Source organism: Eutrigla gurnardus (assembly GCF_963514095.1).
Source record: "Eutrigla gurnardus genome assembly, chromosome: 19".
In the NCBI taxonomy this organism is placed as follows: Eukaryota; Metazoa; Chordata; class Actinopteri; order Perciformes; family Triglidae; genus Eutrigla; species Eutrigla gurnardus.
Window position 1 is genome coordinate 19,734,795 of NC_139930.1, and position 19,811 is coordinate 19,754,605.

The 19,811-nt window shown below is 44.9% G+C and overlaps 1 protein-coding gene across 1 annotated transcript in view; it reads right to left on the reverse strand.

The window, feature by feature from the left end:
- Positions 1-19,811, reverse strand: part of col27a1a (collagen, type XXVII, alpha 1a) — a 57,212-nt gene that overhangs the window by 9,276 nt on the left and 28,125 nt on the right. Inside the window, exons 11-33 of the mRNA XM_084035496.1 lie at positions 18,748-18,801; positions 17,974-18,018; positions 15,185-15,238; positions 13,789-13,833; positions 12,146-12,199; positions 11,898-11,942; positions 10,741-10,794; positions 10,343-10,396; positions 9,938-9,991; positions 9,801-9,854; positions 9,500-9,553; positions 9,356-9,400; positions 7,598-7,651; positions 7,476-7,520; positions 7,336-7,389; positions 7,193-7,246; positions 5,939-5,992; positions 5,247-5,300; positions 2,321-2,374; positions 2,056-2,100; positions 1,440-1,484; positions 1,188-1,241; positions 38-91 (exon numbers count right to left, since the gene is read on the reverse strand). Coding sequence (XP_083891622.1) covers positions 38-91; positions 1,188-1,241; positions 1,440-1,484; positions 2,056-2,100; positions 2,321-2,374; positions 5,247-5,300; positions 5,939-5,992; positions 7,193-7,246; positions 7,336-7,389; positions 7,476-7,520; positions 7,598-7,651; positions 9,356-9,400; positions 9,500-9,553; positions 9,801-9,854; positions 9,938-9,991; positions 10,343-10,396; positions 10,741-10,794; positions 11,898-11,942; positions 12,146-12,199; positions 13,789-13,833; positions 15,185-15,238; positions 17,974-18,018; positions 18,748-18,801 — 1,179 coding nt within the window. The remainder of the gene's footprint in view (positions 1-37; positions 92-1,187; positions 1,242-1,439; positions 1,485-2,055; positions 2,101-2,320; positions 2,375-5,246; positions 5,301-5,938; positions 5,993-7,192; positions 7,247-7,335; positions 7,390-7,475; positions 7,521-7,597; positions 7,652-9,355; positions 9,401-9,499; positions 9,554-9,800; positions 9,855-9,937; positions 9,992-10,342; positions 10,397-10,740; positions 10,795-11,897; positions 11,943-12,145; positions 12,200-13,788; positions 13,834-15,184; positions 15,239-17,973; positions 18,019-18,747; positions 18,802-19,811) is intronic.

Below are 19,811 nucleotides of genomic sequence, written 5' to 3' on the forward strand. Positions count from 1 at the left end.
ATGGAATATGTGTGTGTTTTCGCAAAAAATGTCTCACCTTATGACCAATTTCTCCCAACAAGCCCACGGTCCCCGATGGCCCAGGTGATCCCTATGAGATGACGACACTTGGATGATTATCAGATCCAAAACTGGAGATATTTCACGTTAATCAATATCAGAATGAAATAAAAGATAATCTGGCTAATGTTTACGGTGGAAGAGCCAACAACAGATTCATCAGTAAACCGATCTGCACACACAGTTTGGCTAACACGTTGCCACGGATACTTCTTAATCTTTGTGCATCTGAAGGATGTTTGACTTCCAGCCCAAAACAGTCACCTGCGCGGTCTTTAATTCGTATTATTAACAGCTGCACTCAGAAGCGGTGAAAGCAGATGTGCAGATGAGATGATGGAGAGTGATAATGAGGGGGAAAAGCGTGGCTTTGAACAATGTTTATAAGGAAGGATTCATATTTATTGATGGTTGTTGGGACTTAGTCCTCCTGCTATGATTGGATTATAGGTCTATAATCAAACAACTATTAAAAAATATTAATAAAGATCATACAATTGTATATTACCTATTCAAATTCTAATTGAACCAAAATAAATAGAAAATTCAGTCTCTCTCGTAATATTGGAGAGACGTGTTTTACTAAATTTGCAACAGGAGAATATGAGCCTGTGATTCGATGAGGGCCTGCCTCTAATATTGATTCATCTTATTTCTGCTCTGCGTCAAGATAGACAGCACATTTGACAGGAATCAGTTCTTCATTATGACAATAAGCACATAGTTTCCCTGTGAGATCAGCGATTTATCACTTATTATTAATAAGCCGTCCTGTAAGGCTTTTTCTGCTCAGAGCTTGAACTTTACTCTCCTGCTACTATGGAGCAGATGTGTGAAGGATGAGACACGTTTCTGGCTCCTCCAGAGGAAACCTTTAATAGAGGCAAATATATATTTTAATAACTACTGAAATGTGTCTCATAAACCTACTCCTGGCCATGATTTTTGGGGGGTTTTTCGCCAAAGAAAATTTTATAAAACTTCCAAATATGGTAATGAAAAATGGAAAAAAATTGGGCCTGTGTGAGGAGTGAAGAGGATTTCTCGATCCGGTCGGGGTAAAGATGCACAGAAGGGATGAGGAAACAGCAGAGAAACAAAGATGGAGACAGGGTCGGAGGTCATACCGGCTCGCCTGCTATTCCCTTGTCCCCTGGAGGCCCCGAGGGCCCTTGGATACCCTGAAGACAGAAAGGTGAGTGAGTTCACAATACATGTACATAGTTCTTATGAAGGTTTGAATTCTTCCACTATGGTAGCTAACATAACAGTACAAACTCTAGATTCCAATAAGCATCAAATTAAACAATATATGTGCATTTTAAGAAGTATAATTCAATGGAAGACGTGTATTTTTTGCATGTATGAGGAGTACTCACAGGAAAACCTTTATGTCCAGCTTCCCCATGCTCTCCCATCTTCCCCTGCATGGACACAACAAACGGGAGCGTATGTCAGACAGGAAATACTGTACTAAGAAAGTGCATTAATTCATGCATTTTCTCAATCTAAAGGCATGTTTTATTTTATGTAAGATAATAATAGTACAACACAAAAAAGAGGGAAAAAGAGAATTGTGGCTTTACCAGGATTTTTGCTGAACAATGGTAGGTGCACTTGTTTTTTTGCACATAAAATGTCTCCATGTTTTTCATCTCTTTCTAGTTGACTGCACGTTAATGTATTGAAACCTTCTAGATTAACAAGCCTTTCAAAATTGAATGTTCATTAGTATAATTTCCAGAAGCTGGACTTTAATTACAGGCTGAGTAACTATTCCCCATCCCCACCAATGAGCCATGTGTTGAGATGTCATGTATTTATCCCACAGTGTGTAGAAACCAACACGTGATACCCGACCGTGAGCCTCCACACTGCTGGTACCATGCAGGCCTTTCTAAATCATTCTGATGCTTTGCCTCTCCAGAGGAACATAACCACCAAAGAAATATATGAGAGGAAGTGGAAAAGGAGAGAAATACCCAGCTCTTTTACCTGTGGTCCAGGGAAACCTAATTTTCCTGGAGGACCGTCGGCACCCTGCGGAGCGAGAGGGAAGGATGAGAAATAGCAGTTTACGGGGTTTCCTGCCTCCTGGGTGGATGCAGCTGGTGCACCAGATACATTATCCTCCATAAGAGTCTATCATATATGCCTATGGATATAACTTTCACACTATTAAAAGCTCTAGACATTATTTTTCGCGTCTGCTCGGCGAAGAAAGACCAATAAATGCACACAATCAAGTGAGATTTCTTACCGCCTTGCCTTCTAACCCCGTCTCTCCCGTCGGACCGTCGGGCCCGATCGCTCCCTGAAACACAAGACAGCTGTCACTTCACCAACAGAGGTCACTGTAACACAGCCAGGCAGCCGCCACACGCCGCAAACAAACATCACCAACAACAGCCATCATGTCAGGGGCAGCGTGAGGGTCAACCACACGCTTCAGGGGGAAGAAAGGAGCACGGTACGCAAAAGTGTGTGTGAAATATTACAGGAATATAAGGTGTCACACATGGCAATGATGACTTACATTATTTTAACAATGTGGGGCACACACACACACAGAGACACACACACACACACACGCATGCTGTCACAACAGTCTGACTGTTTAGATGACATGGGTGCAACTGTCAAACAAAATCAAGCTGAAGTGCTTAAAGACCTGCTCGTCTGGTGAGCAGTGATAATAAATGGACCGGTCCAGACCATCTGCTCTGCACCTGCACCCCCCCCTTCTCCTCTGCACTGTGGAAGATGCCGCCTCACATACTCCTTCACTCTTAGTTAACAGTGATTAGTGTCTTTTTTTTCCCCTTTCTTTTACAGGATAAAGCAAATATAACATGACACAGATTGATGGCTGGTTGACGACTGGGCCCCGGGGAGGGAGGGTGGGGGGGTCTGAACACCGCTAGCTGAAAGTGCTATAAGCCTATTATACAGAGAGCTGGATAAGCAGCGCTCATTAACATTCCTGTCTGGGGTACCTGCTACCCACTGCTTGCGTTTACATAGCCGGATTAACCGATGTGTAGGGGGAATATTCTTCACCCCGTCGGGCCACGAAGAAACACACTCACTCAAATATGACGCTTTAAGATGCATTGATTTGTAGCAGGAGTTTCAAACAAACCATAAAAATAAAACATTATTTACAGTCAATAATAAGCGAGAGGGAGGGATGATTCGATGAATATTCCGTATGGGAATCATTAGGTCACGAGGAGTTATTAGACACAAAGAGGTTGATTGGTGGTTCTTCGTGGCCGACGTCCACACATTAAAACAGGCAAATCAAACATATAAACACGGAGAAACAGAGACGATGCAAGCACTATCTCGGGTCTCGGGAAATATATATTTCCATGTTAGAAAACGCTCCAGTGCAAATGTTTCTGAGAGCGAGGCCAGATGTTAGATTGTTAAGGCCTCGTGGCTAAAAGACATAAGTCTGTGTAAAAGCTGTATGTGGTGTCATTTAGCACGAAGATATTTGAGTTGAAATCATCAATTCTTCATGTCAAGTCAGAAGAGCCTGACCGACCCGGTCTGTCTTTACCTTTTTGTTTTAAAGAGTGCAGGCAGAGAGACAAAGCTTATGTGTGATGGGAGACATGAGTGTGTGTCTGTGGTTGCATGCGTTTACTGTCTAGGAGAGAACCACCTCTGCATTGACTTTTTTCTCTGGCAACGCGCAGGTTTTCTCAGCTCGGACTACCCAACACGAAGCAGATTTCTGCAGACATTCGGTATTAATTGAAAACACAGCTGGAGACAGGAGAGCGTGTCCAGGGCCGACCGCGGAAGCCGCAGATAGAGAAAGCTCAACGCGGTTTCCAGCTGGCTCGGTGGACCGGAGCAATAAAAAGACATCTTTTATAAAAAGATTATAAAAAAAAAAAGGTCTGAACTCCACAAGGGAGCACATAAAGGACAGGAATATTAAATCTGTGCGTCAGCTGAGCCTGAAAACATCCATTTAACCGTGTCCGTCTGACTCCAGCATCGTTGCTATGGTTACAGCCGTATCGTCATTGTCAGGATTGATTATTGGCATTGATTATTGCCACTAAATTCTCTTAGACTCCACTTTAATACCCCGGGTGAACAATAATTCATTCCCTCCATGTCGTTCCCAAAGCCTCATATTACTTATAATGATATTTAGCTGTTATTCTTCTTTTCATGTCTCACAAAACTCTCTGGATTTGATCCCAAAGCTGTAATTTGACAAATCTCAGGTGAATATCAGCATCTGTACATACTGTTTCAAGGTCAAACCTTTGACTGACAACTCAAAATGTCACTTAAGTTACAGTTAAGTGAGTTAAGTAGTCAAATACAGCTAAATACAGTGCTGGACAGTACAGACGCTGTGTGTTTTCAGTGTAATGCCGTGTGAAATGAGCTCATTGGAGGCTTTCTGACAATAAATGTCAAAATCACTTTTATACTCCCGTGACGTGATGAAAAATGACACAAAAAATTAAACGTCATAAAAATTCCACCATTATCTAATTGTAATTTCCAAAGTTTAGCACATTTAGGAAAACTATAAAAACCCCGTTATATTTCCACAGTTTCTGGTCTAAAAGCTGCTATTGTGTTTTTTTTTATGAATGATGTTTTATGAGTTTGCAAACCAAGAATGAAAACTTTGCTTCACCACCACATAAATCCCGTCCCCAACAGTTTACTTAATGAATGTGTGAAGCGACCTTCAGAAGAGCCACATTCACATTTTCCAGGACACATGTCATCCAGCGGGATTAACGGAGGGTCTTTCCTTGAACTAGCGGTCATTGTTCCATTTATGGAATATAAATATTAAAAAAAAAAGGAGCTGCTTGTTTGACATCACTGGGAACTCTCCCCTCGGTCATAATGAGCACCGACTTCTGAGAAGGATGGAACAGACTCGCGCTTTGACTCCGAACACGAGAGCGCGGGATGCCAGCGGCCCGTGTCCGCTAAACACACATGACCTCAGTTCAGAGGCACACACACACACACACACACACACACACACACACACACACACACACACACACACACACACACACACACACACTTTCCTCTTTTACAGAGTTTCTGATCTGTTGTGAAGGCCGGGAACGATGAACACCGGTCAAAAACACCCAACAACAACAACAACAGGTGTGAAAGTTCAGGCTCACCCGTAAGCCTTTGGGTCCTCTGGTACCGGCCAGCCCAGCCGCTCCAGCAGAGCCCTGAGGAACAATGGAAAAGGGGGATGAAGAGGAAGAGAGAGGGAGGGGGGGGGGGAAAGGGGAAAGGAGAGATAAAACGAAAGTTTACACTGACAAAGCACAGAGCCCCCAGGTTGTTGACCCGGGGGGGGGGGGGCTTGACCTCGGGAACACACTATGGGGTTTGTTGTTAGATCTGTCACTCACACCAATTAAAGGGCCTGCTCTGGAATCCTGTCCCGCTGCACCCTCAGAGCCTCGTATTTATGTTTGTTTTGGTGCCCCCCCTACTCCCCCTACTCCGTCAGACCTGACCGTGATGAGGATGGAGGCGAGGGCGGGGGGGGGGGCAGCTTCTAATTGGTTATAGGTGTTGGGCATTTGACTGACAGGAGGGTAACGTGGGTTCAGCGGGAGGCTGCCAGCTCCCATAATGCTCAGAGAAAAAGCTGCTGCAGACTGTGGGTCATGAACACTATCATGCTTTTTTTTACACACAGATACAAAGACGTCTCTGTTCATCTCTTCACCTTCCAGCCACTGTTATGGCAGTTTTCTCTGACGCAGTCGTAACCTAGACTGTATATAATCTGCAAAAAAAATCATCAAGTGGAAAAGAAGAAGGGACGTGCAGAATGGGCGAAAGAGTGGTGACTTACTGGTCTTCCTGGTGGTCCTGTAGGCCCGGTCACACCTGGTGTCCCCGGGTGACCCTATCACATGAACACAGACAGACATACACAGCTGATGTAAAGCAGTATAATGCAAATTATGCAACGATACTTTTCACACGCGACTCTGAATCCTCATACACTCAATAAATCGGATTTCAGACACATGCAGAAGTACAAACGTATATCTGCACGCTGGAAATCAAATCTGCCGTGTTAATACGAGACAACGGGGAACAGAGACGATGATTTTATATCTGAAAACATACTGCTTCTGGCTCCCTGTTTCCTTTCCCTTTTATTGAACCTTTTTGGCCGGACAATTTAGAAAAAGCAAAAAACGATGTAATGTGGGGAGTATTTTCAGATCAGCTGAGTGCAATAAAATCCGACCAAACACGCGGCGGCCCCGTCGCACAGTAGGCAGCTCTGATCTCATGCATCCTCGGGAAAAAGAAATCATAATGCTTGCAGTGTGAGCGCTCTGTTAGATGTCTGCTGGTCAGCTTCTTTCAGCTCGTATGATGCAGTCTTTTCCAGAGGGTCTGTTTCTGTTTTGCAGCCCGAGAGAGAACAGAGGACTTCCTTATAAGTGTGTGTGTGTGTGTGTGTGTGTGTGTGTGTGTGTGTGTGTGTGTGTGTGTGTGTGTGGTTTACGTCCTGAGAGGAATCCAAATGGCCGTCGGCCAGCAGGAAACTTTTCTCTGTTTCAGCAAGAATGACGACTAAATTCTTATCCAGTCCAGCCGGCCCGTATCAGATACAGAGACTACATGGCAGAGGGACTACTTTCTCTGTTTTAGAGAGGATGGTAGGTGTGTGGCAGTGGACGGTGGCTTTGGGGGCAATCATGTTGTGTCTCAGATTGAGAAGTCAGCTCCTCCAAGGAGGTAAATCATTAAGAAGCGATCCACTGGAACTATTTTCTCCTTTTGTTTTAAACCAATTTTTTTTTTACGACTTTTTCCAGCTAAACGCCTCCAGCCGAGTGCTAAACCACCGCTTAACAAACATGGTCCTAAATCGTCCATGGGTTGATGTGCTTCCTTTCACTTTTGGCATATTCTTATGGTGACGAACCTCGACCCCCACATCAGTTTATTCCCATGGGAATAACACACACAGTTTAGTTAACGATGGCTTGAGATTTCTGGGACTTTTCCTTCACGACACGGCACCCAGAAAATCCCACGTTCATATTTTAGCAGACTTAAATCCCTCCTCTCGTTCAAAGTGTCTTACCATTGATCCCTTTTCTCCAGGCGGTCCGGGATGGCCCATCTCCCCTCGATCCCCCTGAACACCAACACAACATTCAAATCTTTAAAGCCACCTTGTGACGGCTCAAACGGATGCATTTACAGGGAAAGAACAAGTTATTTTACCTTCTCTCCTGCCAGCCCAGCCTCTCCCACAGGTCCGATGAAACCCACCAAACCCTGAAATACACAGGCTCAGTGTTGGATGCATGAATGCATAGACATTTAGGGTGAAAAAAAAGTGGCTGTGTCAGCATTTTTCTTACTCTTTCTCCCATGGTTCCAACTATTCCTGTGACACCGGTCTCTCCCTGCAGGGATGAATATATTATTAACACAATTAAATCTAGAATTTGAGTTATAGAAAAGAAATATTGACTTTATTCACCTTAACTCCCTCTGGCCCAACCTTCCCAGGAAATCCTTTTCTGCCCATTCTACCCTGAAAAAACGACGAATACAGGAATTACAAGATATATACGCGGACTGGCCAGTGAATGCATCATTAACACTGATTCCCAATTCTCCGTGAATATAAATGATCTGCTTCCTGTGAGACGGTTTGAGGAGAGAGCTGGGACGTACACACATCCACAGCCGCTGCAGCTGACTGAACATGCTGCTGAGACGTGCATCTGTATCATGTACAGGTAATACTGACAATGCATCCTGGCAGGCTGGGAAAGTGTTCAATGACTGTAATGTTCCTCTTGCACAGACAGTTATTCTCAAGCTGGTTTTTTTACCAGCAATAACTCCAGGTTAAAGATGTGAAAGCCAAACTCTTAAAGACTCAGTGACTCAACAATTCCAAGGTTTTTACTCCAGAAAAGGTTGGCAGCGTTCGCTGGACAGGACAGGGTAACACGGCATCTCACTCAGAGGCACCCTGTAAAAAGCTGATTTAAAGTCGTAACACCAGAATTAATACGAGCTGGAGGATTTGTGACTCCTTATCACCTGATTTAAAATTATATTTGCTACTGAAGAAAGAAAGGAAGAAATACAGAGAGACGAAAGGAGAGGGATGAAAAGCAAATGAGAAGGGAGATGATAAAGATAGAGAGAGGGAAGCTAAAAGACAGCTGGCTGAGGAAGAGGAGGAGGTAGAGGAGGAGGAGGACCTGTGGCACCTGGCCAGATATCAATCACAGCTCCTGAAGGAGTCATAGACCACTTCCCCTCGGATGGAGGAGACAGGGGGTGCAATAAAGTAGGAAGGAAATGGTAAAACTGATGAAGAAAAACAGGATCCGGGAGAGTGGAAACAATTAAAAAAACAAATTGGATTGAAAAGCACGTCCATCATTGTAATGGCCAATTCTCTCTGTGATTCAATGAGGCGTCGACAAAATGTTTTATTTCCACAGCGACTCTTATCTTCGAGCACTTTATGACAGCTATAAATCTGGCCGCCTATAAAAAAACACAGTGATGGCAGTTATCACCCCCTGGTGGCCGAGAGTGTGGATTGCACGCGGCCCTTCGTGGTGAGAGGACCGTCGCCTCGAGGTCGAAGTCATAACAGCCGCCATAAACCACCAACCACACATGTCTGCCGCTCCTCTCCAGTACGAACCACGAGCGATCCATAACGACGACTTGCTTTATGACCTCAAATAAAATTAGGATGAACTCTCACTGCGGCACAACAAACCTTTTAAATGCACAATTAAAAATTAAGCAACTCAAGTCGACTGCATACTGTAAAGGCGGCTGAGGCTGCAGGATTGTTAACACATCATTTAGAGTGAGCAATATGCTGCTCACGGGAGGTTGAGGACCTCGTGTTCCTCTGGTGGCGAACATCACGCAAGCATTTCATTGTTCTGCTCAATACAAGACTGTGAATTAGCAGATTCAGCTTCACACTGCAGTTTCCATAGACTCACATATTTCTACCCCTTCCTCTCTCTTTGATTTGTTGACCGCAGGTTTACGCAAAGGATATGGAATGAAACCATAATCATGCATCAGACGGTTTGATTGGACTTAAACAGTGTAAACATGAGGTCAAACACACACACACACACACACTCACACACACGCACACACACACACTGATCCTCCATGACTAAAACACTGATCCCTGCTACCAGCTCTCTCTCCTTCCTTAAATAAACCAGGTGTTTCTCTTCAAACTCACCTCCAGTCCTGTTGGGCCTGGTGGTCCGATCGGGCCCTCATCTCCCTGAAAAGACAGATGATATTGATCTTAGCGTGAATTATGTCAGAAACTTTTAATGCACTTTGGGGTCGTTGTGATGTGGGTGGCGTCTGACGGCCTCACCTCCAAGCCAGGCACCCCTCGTGGCCCTGGTAAACCTCGGGCCCCTAGCTTTCCCTGGATGGGGGGAAAAAAGCAAATGAATGTGAATGTGTGAAGGTAAATGTGGTATTTACGCAGATATTTTTAGCCACAAGTGGTTAAGTCGTATGTTAGTCAGCCCAACACTAGGTCCAGGCTGTACAAAAGGGCATGGTCAAATATTCCTGCCATGCAGTGTCCCCAGAGGATGAATCCTGGTGAATCTAACAGGTCAAATGTGTTACTACTGTCCAGTAGAATTGAAGATGACGGTTTTACACACCTTTGGTCCTTCAAGGCCGTTGTCTCCCGGAGGTCCCATGTCACCCGGGAAACCCTGTCATGGTCAATAAGATAAAAGGGTTTCTATTGTCCGTCTGAAACCCACAACGCATTCAATGCAGCAGTGTGAACACAAACCTCGGGGCCTGGCGGTCCAGATGTACCATCGGGGCCTCTCTCTCCTAGTTTGCCCTGTGACAAAGACACGAGAAATGTGAAATATCATGCTTTCTTGCAGGGACTTACATATTTGCATATTCCATATTCCAGATTCTGTTACCTTCAGACAAGCCACGCTAACTGTTCCCCCTTGTTTACAGTATTTATGCTAAGCTAAGCTGTTTTACACTGCGTCGATCCAAGAATCCTTTACATGAAATAAGATAGAGTAAGATAGATAGATAGATAGATAGATAGATAGATAGATAGATAGATAGATAGATAGATAGATAGATAGATAGATAGATAGATAGATAGATAGATAGATAGATAGATAGATAGATAGATAGATAGATAGATAGATAGATAGATACGGGAGCTCACCTGTGGGCCTGGTTTCCCACGGATGCCTGGTAACCCCGGAGCCCCCTGGATGCCCTGCAACAAACACAAACACCACACACCCCCAACTGTCTTCAGAAGAGAGAACTCATACTCTTTTTTTCTAGGGAATTAGGAAAACATTGGACATGCATGACTCTGCTCAGTATGTCAGTTATCTCTCGGGAGCGCTCTTGTGACGCTAAGAGGCTTCGACTTTGCTTACACACACACACGCAGACAAATGAGGAGGCTTACGGGAGAATTTCCATAAACTCGACAGCACACATCTGGTGAAGTCATTGTTGCAGAGGCAACAGCTCTGTTGTGTAACTGTGTGTGCTGGAGAGGCTGGAGTCTGAACGTGGACGTTTAAGATTGAAGTGTCATCGGTGATCTACCTTGTCTCCGTTGTACCCGATCTCCCCTTGCTCTCCGGGAATCCCGACGTCACCCTGACGGAGGCCAAAACGGGACGACGAGTGACGCACGTGCAAAAAAAAAAAAGAAAAGAAAGAGAAACGAGGGAACATTAGGAAGAATTGTGACTTTCTGCTTCGTCAATGACATTCAGCTCTCACAACAGACATTACTTATTAGCAGTCGGTGCATTATAAACATTCACACACAATGAGGCGAGCGTTCATGTGGCGTCAATCTGTTTTATGAAAGGCGTCGATGGTAATCACTCCATCCTGTACATCCACGGATAAGATGAGTAATTACACAGGATCAGTTATTTTAATGAGGATCCACAATGTGTGTGTGTGTATTCTGTTATTCAGACCAGTTGGAAGATTAAGTAAAGCAGTGCAATCATGTTTTATACAACCTTGAAGATCTTCTCTGTCTTTCAAATGTGGAGAAAATCATTTCTGCCTTTTATCTCCTTTCAGATTCAAATCATCATTGAGTGTTTCTGCTCCGAGGAGGAGGAACATCAGCTGACTGCAGCTCATGCAAAATGCTTTTACGGCTGGTCTTAACTGAAATCTGTGATTCCATCTATGAGTCTGATCAGTTCTTCAGATTCAGAGTCTTTTGAGTTCTTCCCAGCTCTGGCCTCGTCAAGGTTGAACAGGTTTTTACTGTAATAGATTGTGAATCCTCCCCCTTTCAGCATCACCGACATGCAAAATCAAAATGTTCCTTGTTCTACTTTGCATTCTACTCGCATTGTAATTGTAATTACATTTTCTTCTTCGTTGTCTTTTAAACAGTATTTGTTTATAAAAAGGTGTTTAATATTTAAAGTGAAAGTTCTACATACTTTGCTTTTTTGCCGAGAGTTAGATGAGAAAATTCAAATTCATATGGATCTTCTCATCTAACTGTCCGGACTGGTATTAGTGGAAATGAGAGAATCCTGTCACATGTCATGCTTGGTACGAGTTAGAAGTTTCCCGGGTTTGTAGCAGTGCGGTCGGAGGCGGGGCCGAGTGAAAGCATGCTCTATGTCTGAAGGCTGGAAAGGGATTGGCTACAGTAGGATGCAGAGGAGTACATATCCATCACATGCTGCTCAAACACGGGCCAATAACAGGAATATTCAGATCACCTTATCACCTTTCAGTCCTGGTTCTCCTGGATTTCCGGGCACCCCCTGGAACAAGCACCAACAGACGGGTTAGAAAACCAACCCGTACCCACGACTCACCCTCACGGGAACATAAGCTGCTCTAAAAGCTCTGCTTCTTGTATTATGTAACACATGGTAGGAATAAGAGGCAGTGCAAACAAGTGAAGGTAACCGTTTCTGTGTGTGTGTGTGTGTGTGTGTGTGTGTGTGTGTGAGAGGGGCATTACCTTCAGTCCGTTAGGTCCTGGAAGGCCCATCTCTCCCAAAGGTCCCATATCACCCTGCAGCCAGAAGAAGGGACACATCAAACATTCATATTCACTGATATCAAGTCCAGATAAACCTCTTATTTCCATTTAACGCACACACACACACACACACACACACACACACACTCACACACACACACACACACACACACACTTTCAGCTCACTTTGGCATTCATTAAACACACTGTAAGAATCAGCCTCATTGTCTTGCTTCCAGATCATCCCACCGCACGCAACGCAGAACAACAAAAACGACAATACATCACTAAACTCAAGAGATAAAGACGAAGCCAGCGCCGTGCTTCATCTGAAGCGCCGAATCGAAAGATGTGGTCGTAATGAACAAATGCTCGCGGTGACATCTGTTTCCAGCTCTGGATCGGGAACCGGCGCTGGGATTCAGGGCCCCGGAGCAGAAGAAAACACAGGACCAGATCACAGAATGACGCGAGAGGACTGGCTTTCAGTTCAATCAGAAAAGAGGAATCAGACACAGTCATTTAAGACTTGATTGGATTTTCTGCTTTCTTGTCAGCGCGTGTGTGAGTTGTTCATCCTCTGTTGCTCATACAGGCTGGCTCTATCAGCCACATATTTCCTGTTCCATGTTCCATTTGCCAGAAACCTCCTGAACGCAGCAAAATAAAAGGAACAGTTATTATTATTTTTGTATGAGTGAATAAATCGCATCTTATACCTTTAATTGAATTGAGATTTCTAGGTTTATGATGCATGCATGCCACAGGGGGCGCCCTGGCTGGCATCGTGACCTTTTTCAATCTCCATCATTACAAAGCAGCAGGATAAGAGGAAGTGAGACCCCCCTCTTGATCTGTCGTTTACATACAAACACTCCCCCCTCTCCCACAGTGACCTGAAAGAAGAAGGGTGTCTGTATATTTATATCTCGGCATGCTGGCGTGTCACTGTACAGTATATTGTAGGGTCCGATGGATGCAGAGCTGTAATCAGGGAGGCCACCAATTACAGGCCTGCTGCCACCGCCGGTGGCCCAGAATAGCCCGGGAGGAGCGGCAGCGACGGACGAAGACGGGACAAGAGAAACCAGGGAGACATTATAATCAGACGCAATTATGTGGCTGTCGTTGGGGCTGAGCAGGCATGGAGGCAAAGGTGATGGGTGGGCGGGGGCGGGACCCCGTTCCAAAAGAGTTAATAAGAGAGGGACTGGAGAGGGGAAACGAGGTGCCTCGTTAAGGGCCGTTGTGATTGATCGGCGGATGACTCATGGTTTGACGAGAGGTGGAAGTGGGAGGGATGAAATGCATAATTGAGGCTTTACAGTTTTGGTGAAAAATAACTTTCCCTTCCGGCTTTTTTTTTTACCCAAAAACCACCCGCTTTCACTCTGTATGTTTACAGCGGTGAAGAACCTACGGGGGTGTGGTTGGTTCCCCACCAAAGTGAGTGACAAATGATGATGAGAGCTAATTGAGGTTGTTTTTTTTTTTTATTCAATTAAGCAAGCATATTCTTTTTCATTTAAACCCAGTCCTTTTCCAGCTGTGTATTTCTGGATACAGCGTCTGGGAAAATAGGATGTTTAGACTGAGGAGAACACACACAAAGTGCCACTCACAATAAGTCCAAGGACTCCGTTTGGACCGGGGGCTCCCAGATCACCCTAGAGGAGAGAGAGAGAGAGAGAGAGAGAGAGAGAGAGAGAGAGAGAGAGAGAGAGAGAGAGAGAGAGAGAGAGAGAGAGAGAGGAGGAGTGAGTTTCAGGGGTTATTGGCTCTTTTTAAAGCAAACATGCTCAGAAGAGTGGCTCAGTGTTCATCACGGCTTATGAGAGGACGGCTGTGTGTGTGTGTGTGTGTGTGTGTGTGAGAGAGAGAGAGTGTGTGTGTGTGTGTGTGTGTGTGTGTGTGTGTGTGTGTGTGTGTGTGTGTGTGTGTGTGTGTGTGTGTGTGTGTGTGTGTGAGGTGAAGGTGGAGGGGGATGTGAGCCCCCATCGTCCCACTGAGGACTTTTTTGATTTCAAATCCATGGGTTCCTTCTCCCTCCATAAAATGAAAAGATAGAAAGAATTCTGTACAGACATTCGTGGTCCCCAGAGGATGAATCCTAATGACTTTTTAGCACTCGCGCCACCAGCTAGTGGGACTTCTGACTTATCCGGTGAAATATCTAATAACGTGTAAGCAGAGGAGATGTTGCAAATATTCATGGTTTCAAGATATTTCTGGGTTTTTTTTTGTGAAATGTGGTGGAAATTACTTTTGTGTTTGTGAACACCGAATGTTAGCATGCTAACATGCTAATTTGAGAAGGTGTACATGGTAAATAACCTGGTAAAGCATGTTAGCTGTGTGTCTGTGTTTTTTTTAGCTTCTTTCTACTACTTAAAAAAGGGCAAGACTGTATTTTGGCAAATTTAGAGACAACAAAGGGAATTTGTTACGTCACATGAGAGTTCCTAAACTCTTAGTGCAGATTATCAGACATGTACGCCGACTTTGGAAGATGAGGATTTATTAGGAGTTGAAGCGAAACCCCAGTGTTAAAGTGATTATGTGTTTCCACTGTGACTGATGATGTGCTACCTTTGTCCCAATGACACACACATGCAACAATGACATAAAACAACATCCTATGACATAATTTACTATTCTTAAACATCGCCTCCTGATTATACTTTCTGTGCGTGTGTGTGTGTGTGTGTGTGTGTGTGTGTGTGCCACCTTAACACTGGGAGATTGATTAAAACCAGTGCCAAGTAAAATTATCGGGATGGGACAAAATGAAATACAGCAGTAAAACTTGTCCGGAGCAAAAAAACTCACTTCAAATGAAAGAGAGAAAAAAACAGAGACAGGCCAACTGCTTGCCTGCCAGGTGATTTACTCACTAGCACCGCCAAAATGTCAGTACTAAAACAGCAGGGTGTGTGTGTGTGTGTGTGTGGAGGCTCTAGGTTTATGTGTGTGCGAGTTGATGCATGCGTATATTATGTATTTGAGTGTGTGACATACCGGCTCTCCATCTGGTCCAGGTGGTCCTCTCTCGCCAAAGTCCCCTGGAAACCCCTGAGGACAGACAGAGAGACTCGCTTTACGTTCAGCTGCACACAAACTCAGACATCAATTAAAATGTTGCTTTATAGTACAGTTTGCATTGAAATATGTGATATATCTTCATGTTTCTGGTCACCAAAATAGTTTGGCTGCCAGATGCTCCACTCAGTTCACCAGATTAGTTACAAACTCTGGCTTTCTGCTGATTTATTTTGTATTTTTTTAGGAAAAAAGCTGACCTGCTGCGTCTGAAAACAGAACTATAAGAGCACCGAGAGTGAAACGAAACGGCGGCTACAGCCCAGAAAACCAAAACAGTGAGCTGAACGATGCCATAAATCTCCACAAACCTGAGGGGAACATAAATCAGATGAAAGTCGTCATTTGATCCGCTGCTAATATGAACATATTTTGGTTGTAGCTGCTTAAAAGTACAGTAAATGTAATTGAATGCTTATTGCCTTGATTGTGGAAAAACTAGTGCAATTATCTCTCAATTACAGAATTAAAGCCACAAAAAAAAGAAGGCAAATTGTGCTTTTCATTGGAGGAGGGTGTGTTTAAATGGACCTTCAGTAGCACGAGCGCAATATAAAGTAAATCATTATGTTTTCAAACCACGCAACTGAGAGTGCTGCTGTATTTACACAGCGACTATAATGATTCAAACCTAACAGTAGCCGTAAAGTCATCTGAAATACAAAATAAGAGCACAATTGCCTCGTTAAATGCATTAAATCCATCAGCTGGAGGGCGTGGGGGCCGCCAACTGTTGTACCGAGGCGGAGTAACAAAGAGAGCCAAGTAATTACTCTGTTCATTAAGCAGTAAATGGCGTGCTAATTGGAGCGATGCTAACAGTTGGCGGCGCTGCAAAGACGAACCACATCTGCAGCTCCTGCTGTCGTGACCTCCAACACAAACACAATGCTGACTAATCAAAAAAAAAAAGTGGAGATGTTTCAGATATACATGTACATTTATTTTAACCTGCCTTAGAAATAGAATGTGCTGACTTAATGCACCTCTTTGTATTGGAGTCTGGGATCATTTTGACTTCATAACCAAACGATAATAAATCCCTGTTAATATTCACTTAACCTTTGACCTATGACACATCTCATTAGGTCAGTGCAACTGCTCTAAAAGCTGTATTTGTAAGAAAAAGCTCTTTTCTGTTCCGATGGCCGCTGACTGACATTCGGGATCGCTCCAAAAACATGCATGGGACTGCTTTATGTGGACCGTCCACACGGGGGGGGGGGGGGGGGGGGGGGGGGGGGGGGGATCACACAGCTGTCACCGCTGCCATAACAACGCAGGACAAATGTGGGAAACGTAGTTTTTGCCAAGTGCAGCGCTTTGATGCGAGTCGTGTGAAGGTCGTCTGCTTCTACACGATGTTGGGATGGTAACATCACTCACTGTCGTGTACCGGGGGTCGATGTGAACGCAGTGCAGCTGATTAACCTGATAAAGACGACCTCAAACAAACACAAAGAAAGCCTAAAAAAGAAAAAAGTTACATTGAAATGCAGGGCTGTTAGCGACGCACTTTGGAAACTTTTTCGCTGTTGTTTCAGATCTATTCCCTCATCACTCTTTGGGAGATGGCGGACTGATTATGTGTGTGTGTGTTTCCTCGACAGAGCACAAGCGCTGTGGTTGTGGCCATTAAAAGGCCTGGCTGCCGTTCAGGTGCTTCTTCTGTTCTTTGTCCTCCGTCAGAGCGGAGAGGGATGATCTCTACGGGATCATCTTGTAAGTGTCCTAGCTTTCCATTTTTCCGTGCAGGAGCACCGAGACTTAATGACGTTCTTTTCCACTTACGTTCGCAGGTCAATTATAACGGGGAGTTCTACCTAATTTAATGGTAAAAATGACAGGACTTCACTGCTACTCCTCTTCTCTGTGTATTAAACAACGTGACACTGTCGTTCATTTGTTTTCGGGCCTTGAACGGCGGTGCTGAGCGGTCGTTAAATCATCCAGGATGTGTTTGGAGACGGACAAAGAGCACGCTGTGATGACAGCACCTCCATGTGAAGTCTTTTTTTTCGTTTTGCATGACCCCGTGCCAAAACTGTGGAGCGGCCTAAACAAAGTGTCGGTTGCAAGAGGAGCGCGTTGAAGACCTGAATCATCAAAACCGCTTCAAACCTGCACACACAGGATCACACGTGTAGGTTTGCATCCTAAACGTCTGATTCACAGCTAATTAGCTGCAGTTCTGAGGAGCCTCACATGAAAAGCGTGTGCTCAGACTTTCTTGCTCTATAAATGCCTTATTTACTGAAAAGCCAATAAGCAACAGCTGCAAAATGATCTCAGCTGTGAGTTTCAGGGTTACACACTCTCTCTGAACACTATCTGAAACACAACAGAACCGACGGTTCCTCCCAAATGGCTTGGCTCCATGCTGGGTGGGGGGGAGTGGGGGGGGGGGCAAGACCCCTTTATTCCAACAAAAGCCTTTTTCTTGTTGCATCCAAGACTCCTATGTGCGGCTTGGTGGGACTCTGCATGCACTCAGGCTGCAGTTAACCCTTCCAGCCACCGTGGAAACACTGAGCTGAGACAATGACGTAAATCCAGACTTCACACGTGTCGTGTAAGTGTTGGAGTCACCGCACCGAATTCTTGTCTCATTTGAGATCTTCTCCATCAAAAACTCATATATAACATTGACAATCACACATCACACTTTGAAAAGATGATCTGTAAAGTATGTTGAGACAAAACTTTACCGGCCTACCCATCTTGCCCCTCTTCCCTGGTTCGCCGGGGATGCCCTGGAAAAATCACAACCAGAGAGAGAGCAGAAGGTGGAAAACAAAAGCAGAAGAGGGGAAAAAGGAAAGGGTTCAGGAAAGATAGAAAAACAAAGAAGAAAAGACAGACATTATATATATAAAAAAAAACACACACACACACAAAGCCACAGCATAACTGATTCTAGTCCAAAACACACAATTAAAAAGCCGTAAGCTTCTCTCAACTCCTGCGTCGACAGATGTGAGGAACAGCTGAGTGCAGCCTCCAATCGTTTCCCAGCCTATTATGCTGGATTTAGGCCTCATACACAGATCTCAAACATATTTATGTGAAATAAAACACTGATTTCTGCTGGGAGAAGACACCGTCTGCCGTCTGTATGAGCCATCATGCTAACCGGCTGGCTGGAGGTCCTGATTACAGCCCGGCCCCGCGCTGACGCAACCTCCTGGAGCATGTCATAAGTAGGCTAATCGCTTCATGTTCTAGAGGCTGTACAGAAGGAGGAGGCCTTGACGAGTTCAGGCAGTTCAAAGGCGCTAAGAGGGGGCTTTTTATCACATGAGTCACCGACACTCGCACACAAGCCTTAAACAGCAGCACCTCGGACAGCTGGGGAGCGTCTCCACGCTTTATAACAACAACGGGACAGCTGAGAGAGAGACGCGCTGTTTTCATCTCAGAGGGCCCGTTAGATTGGGGTTCAGTGTATTTGAGAGAAAAATGCACATTTGACAATAACTCACTCGTTCGCCATCAGGCCCAGGCAGGCCAAAAAGCCCCGGGATTCCAATGAAACCCTGCAGGAGAGGAGAGGAGAGGAGACAGAGGGGAGGACAGGACAAAGAGAAGAGAGGAGGAACATAGGACGTGAGTTATTTGGACGCCATAAGGAGAGCAGCAGGAAGAACAGCGACTCCCATTGGCTCTAGGGGCTGCGTTTTCATGGGAATCGGCACGGATGAAGAACCAAGCCATGAGGCAAGTGTATATGCCCATGGACTGCATGGTGCTGGCTTCCACGATGTAGTCCAAGGGCACATACCCTCACGCCAGGGATCTCTGAAGATAGCCAGGACATCACAATGAGCTGTCGGTGCAGGGGGGAGACACACACACACGCACACACACACACACCACCAACAGTACAACACTGGAGGAACAGTTAGATGCAAGTTTTCAGGCGAGTCGTTGGTTTTACGTGCACACGATATGGAGGTCTGCTGCAAAAGTGATTGCAGAATATTTGCAATGAGGGAGAGAGAGAGAGAGAGAGAGAGAGAGAGAGAGAGAGAGAGAGAGAGAGAGAGAGGACTAGAATGCCTCCTTAAGACAGCAGGGCCTCAAACGGAGCTTAAACAGGAAATTCCAGCCAGTGGGGGCAGGGGAGGCTTCGGAGCAGCCAAGGGGAGCTGATAAAGAACCTTTATTGGGACGTGACATAAAAAAAAATAAAAAAAAACCCTGTTTGTGTCGGCGAGTGTGCGTTTCTTTGTTTGTGTACCTCGAGGTTGTGTTCAGCCTTCAGTAAGTGTCTGTATACAGTAGCACAACGTTTACATTACAAGTAAAGGCTCCTTAGTGTAGCGTGCTATTAATAGTCTGTATGAATGTGTTTATGTGTGCACAGGTGCATGCTGGGGCACCAAAGTGCATGCTGCTGGATGTTGTTGCATCGACGTGCACGGCTTCATGCAAAGCACAAACTAAGAACCCAAACTTTAATGAAACAACATGGTGTTTTAACTCAGTCGACTTCTATAAATATTGCGTAATAAAGGAAATGTGCCAGAAAGCTGCCGGGCTGACC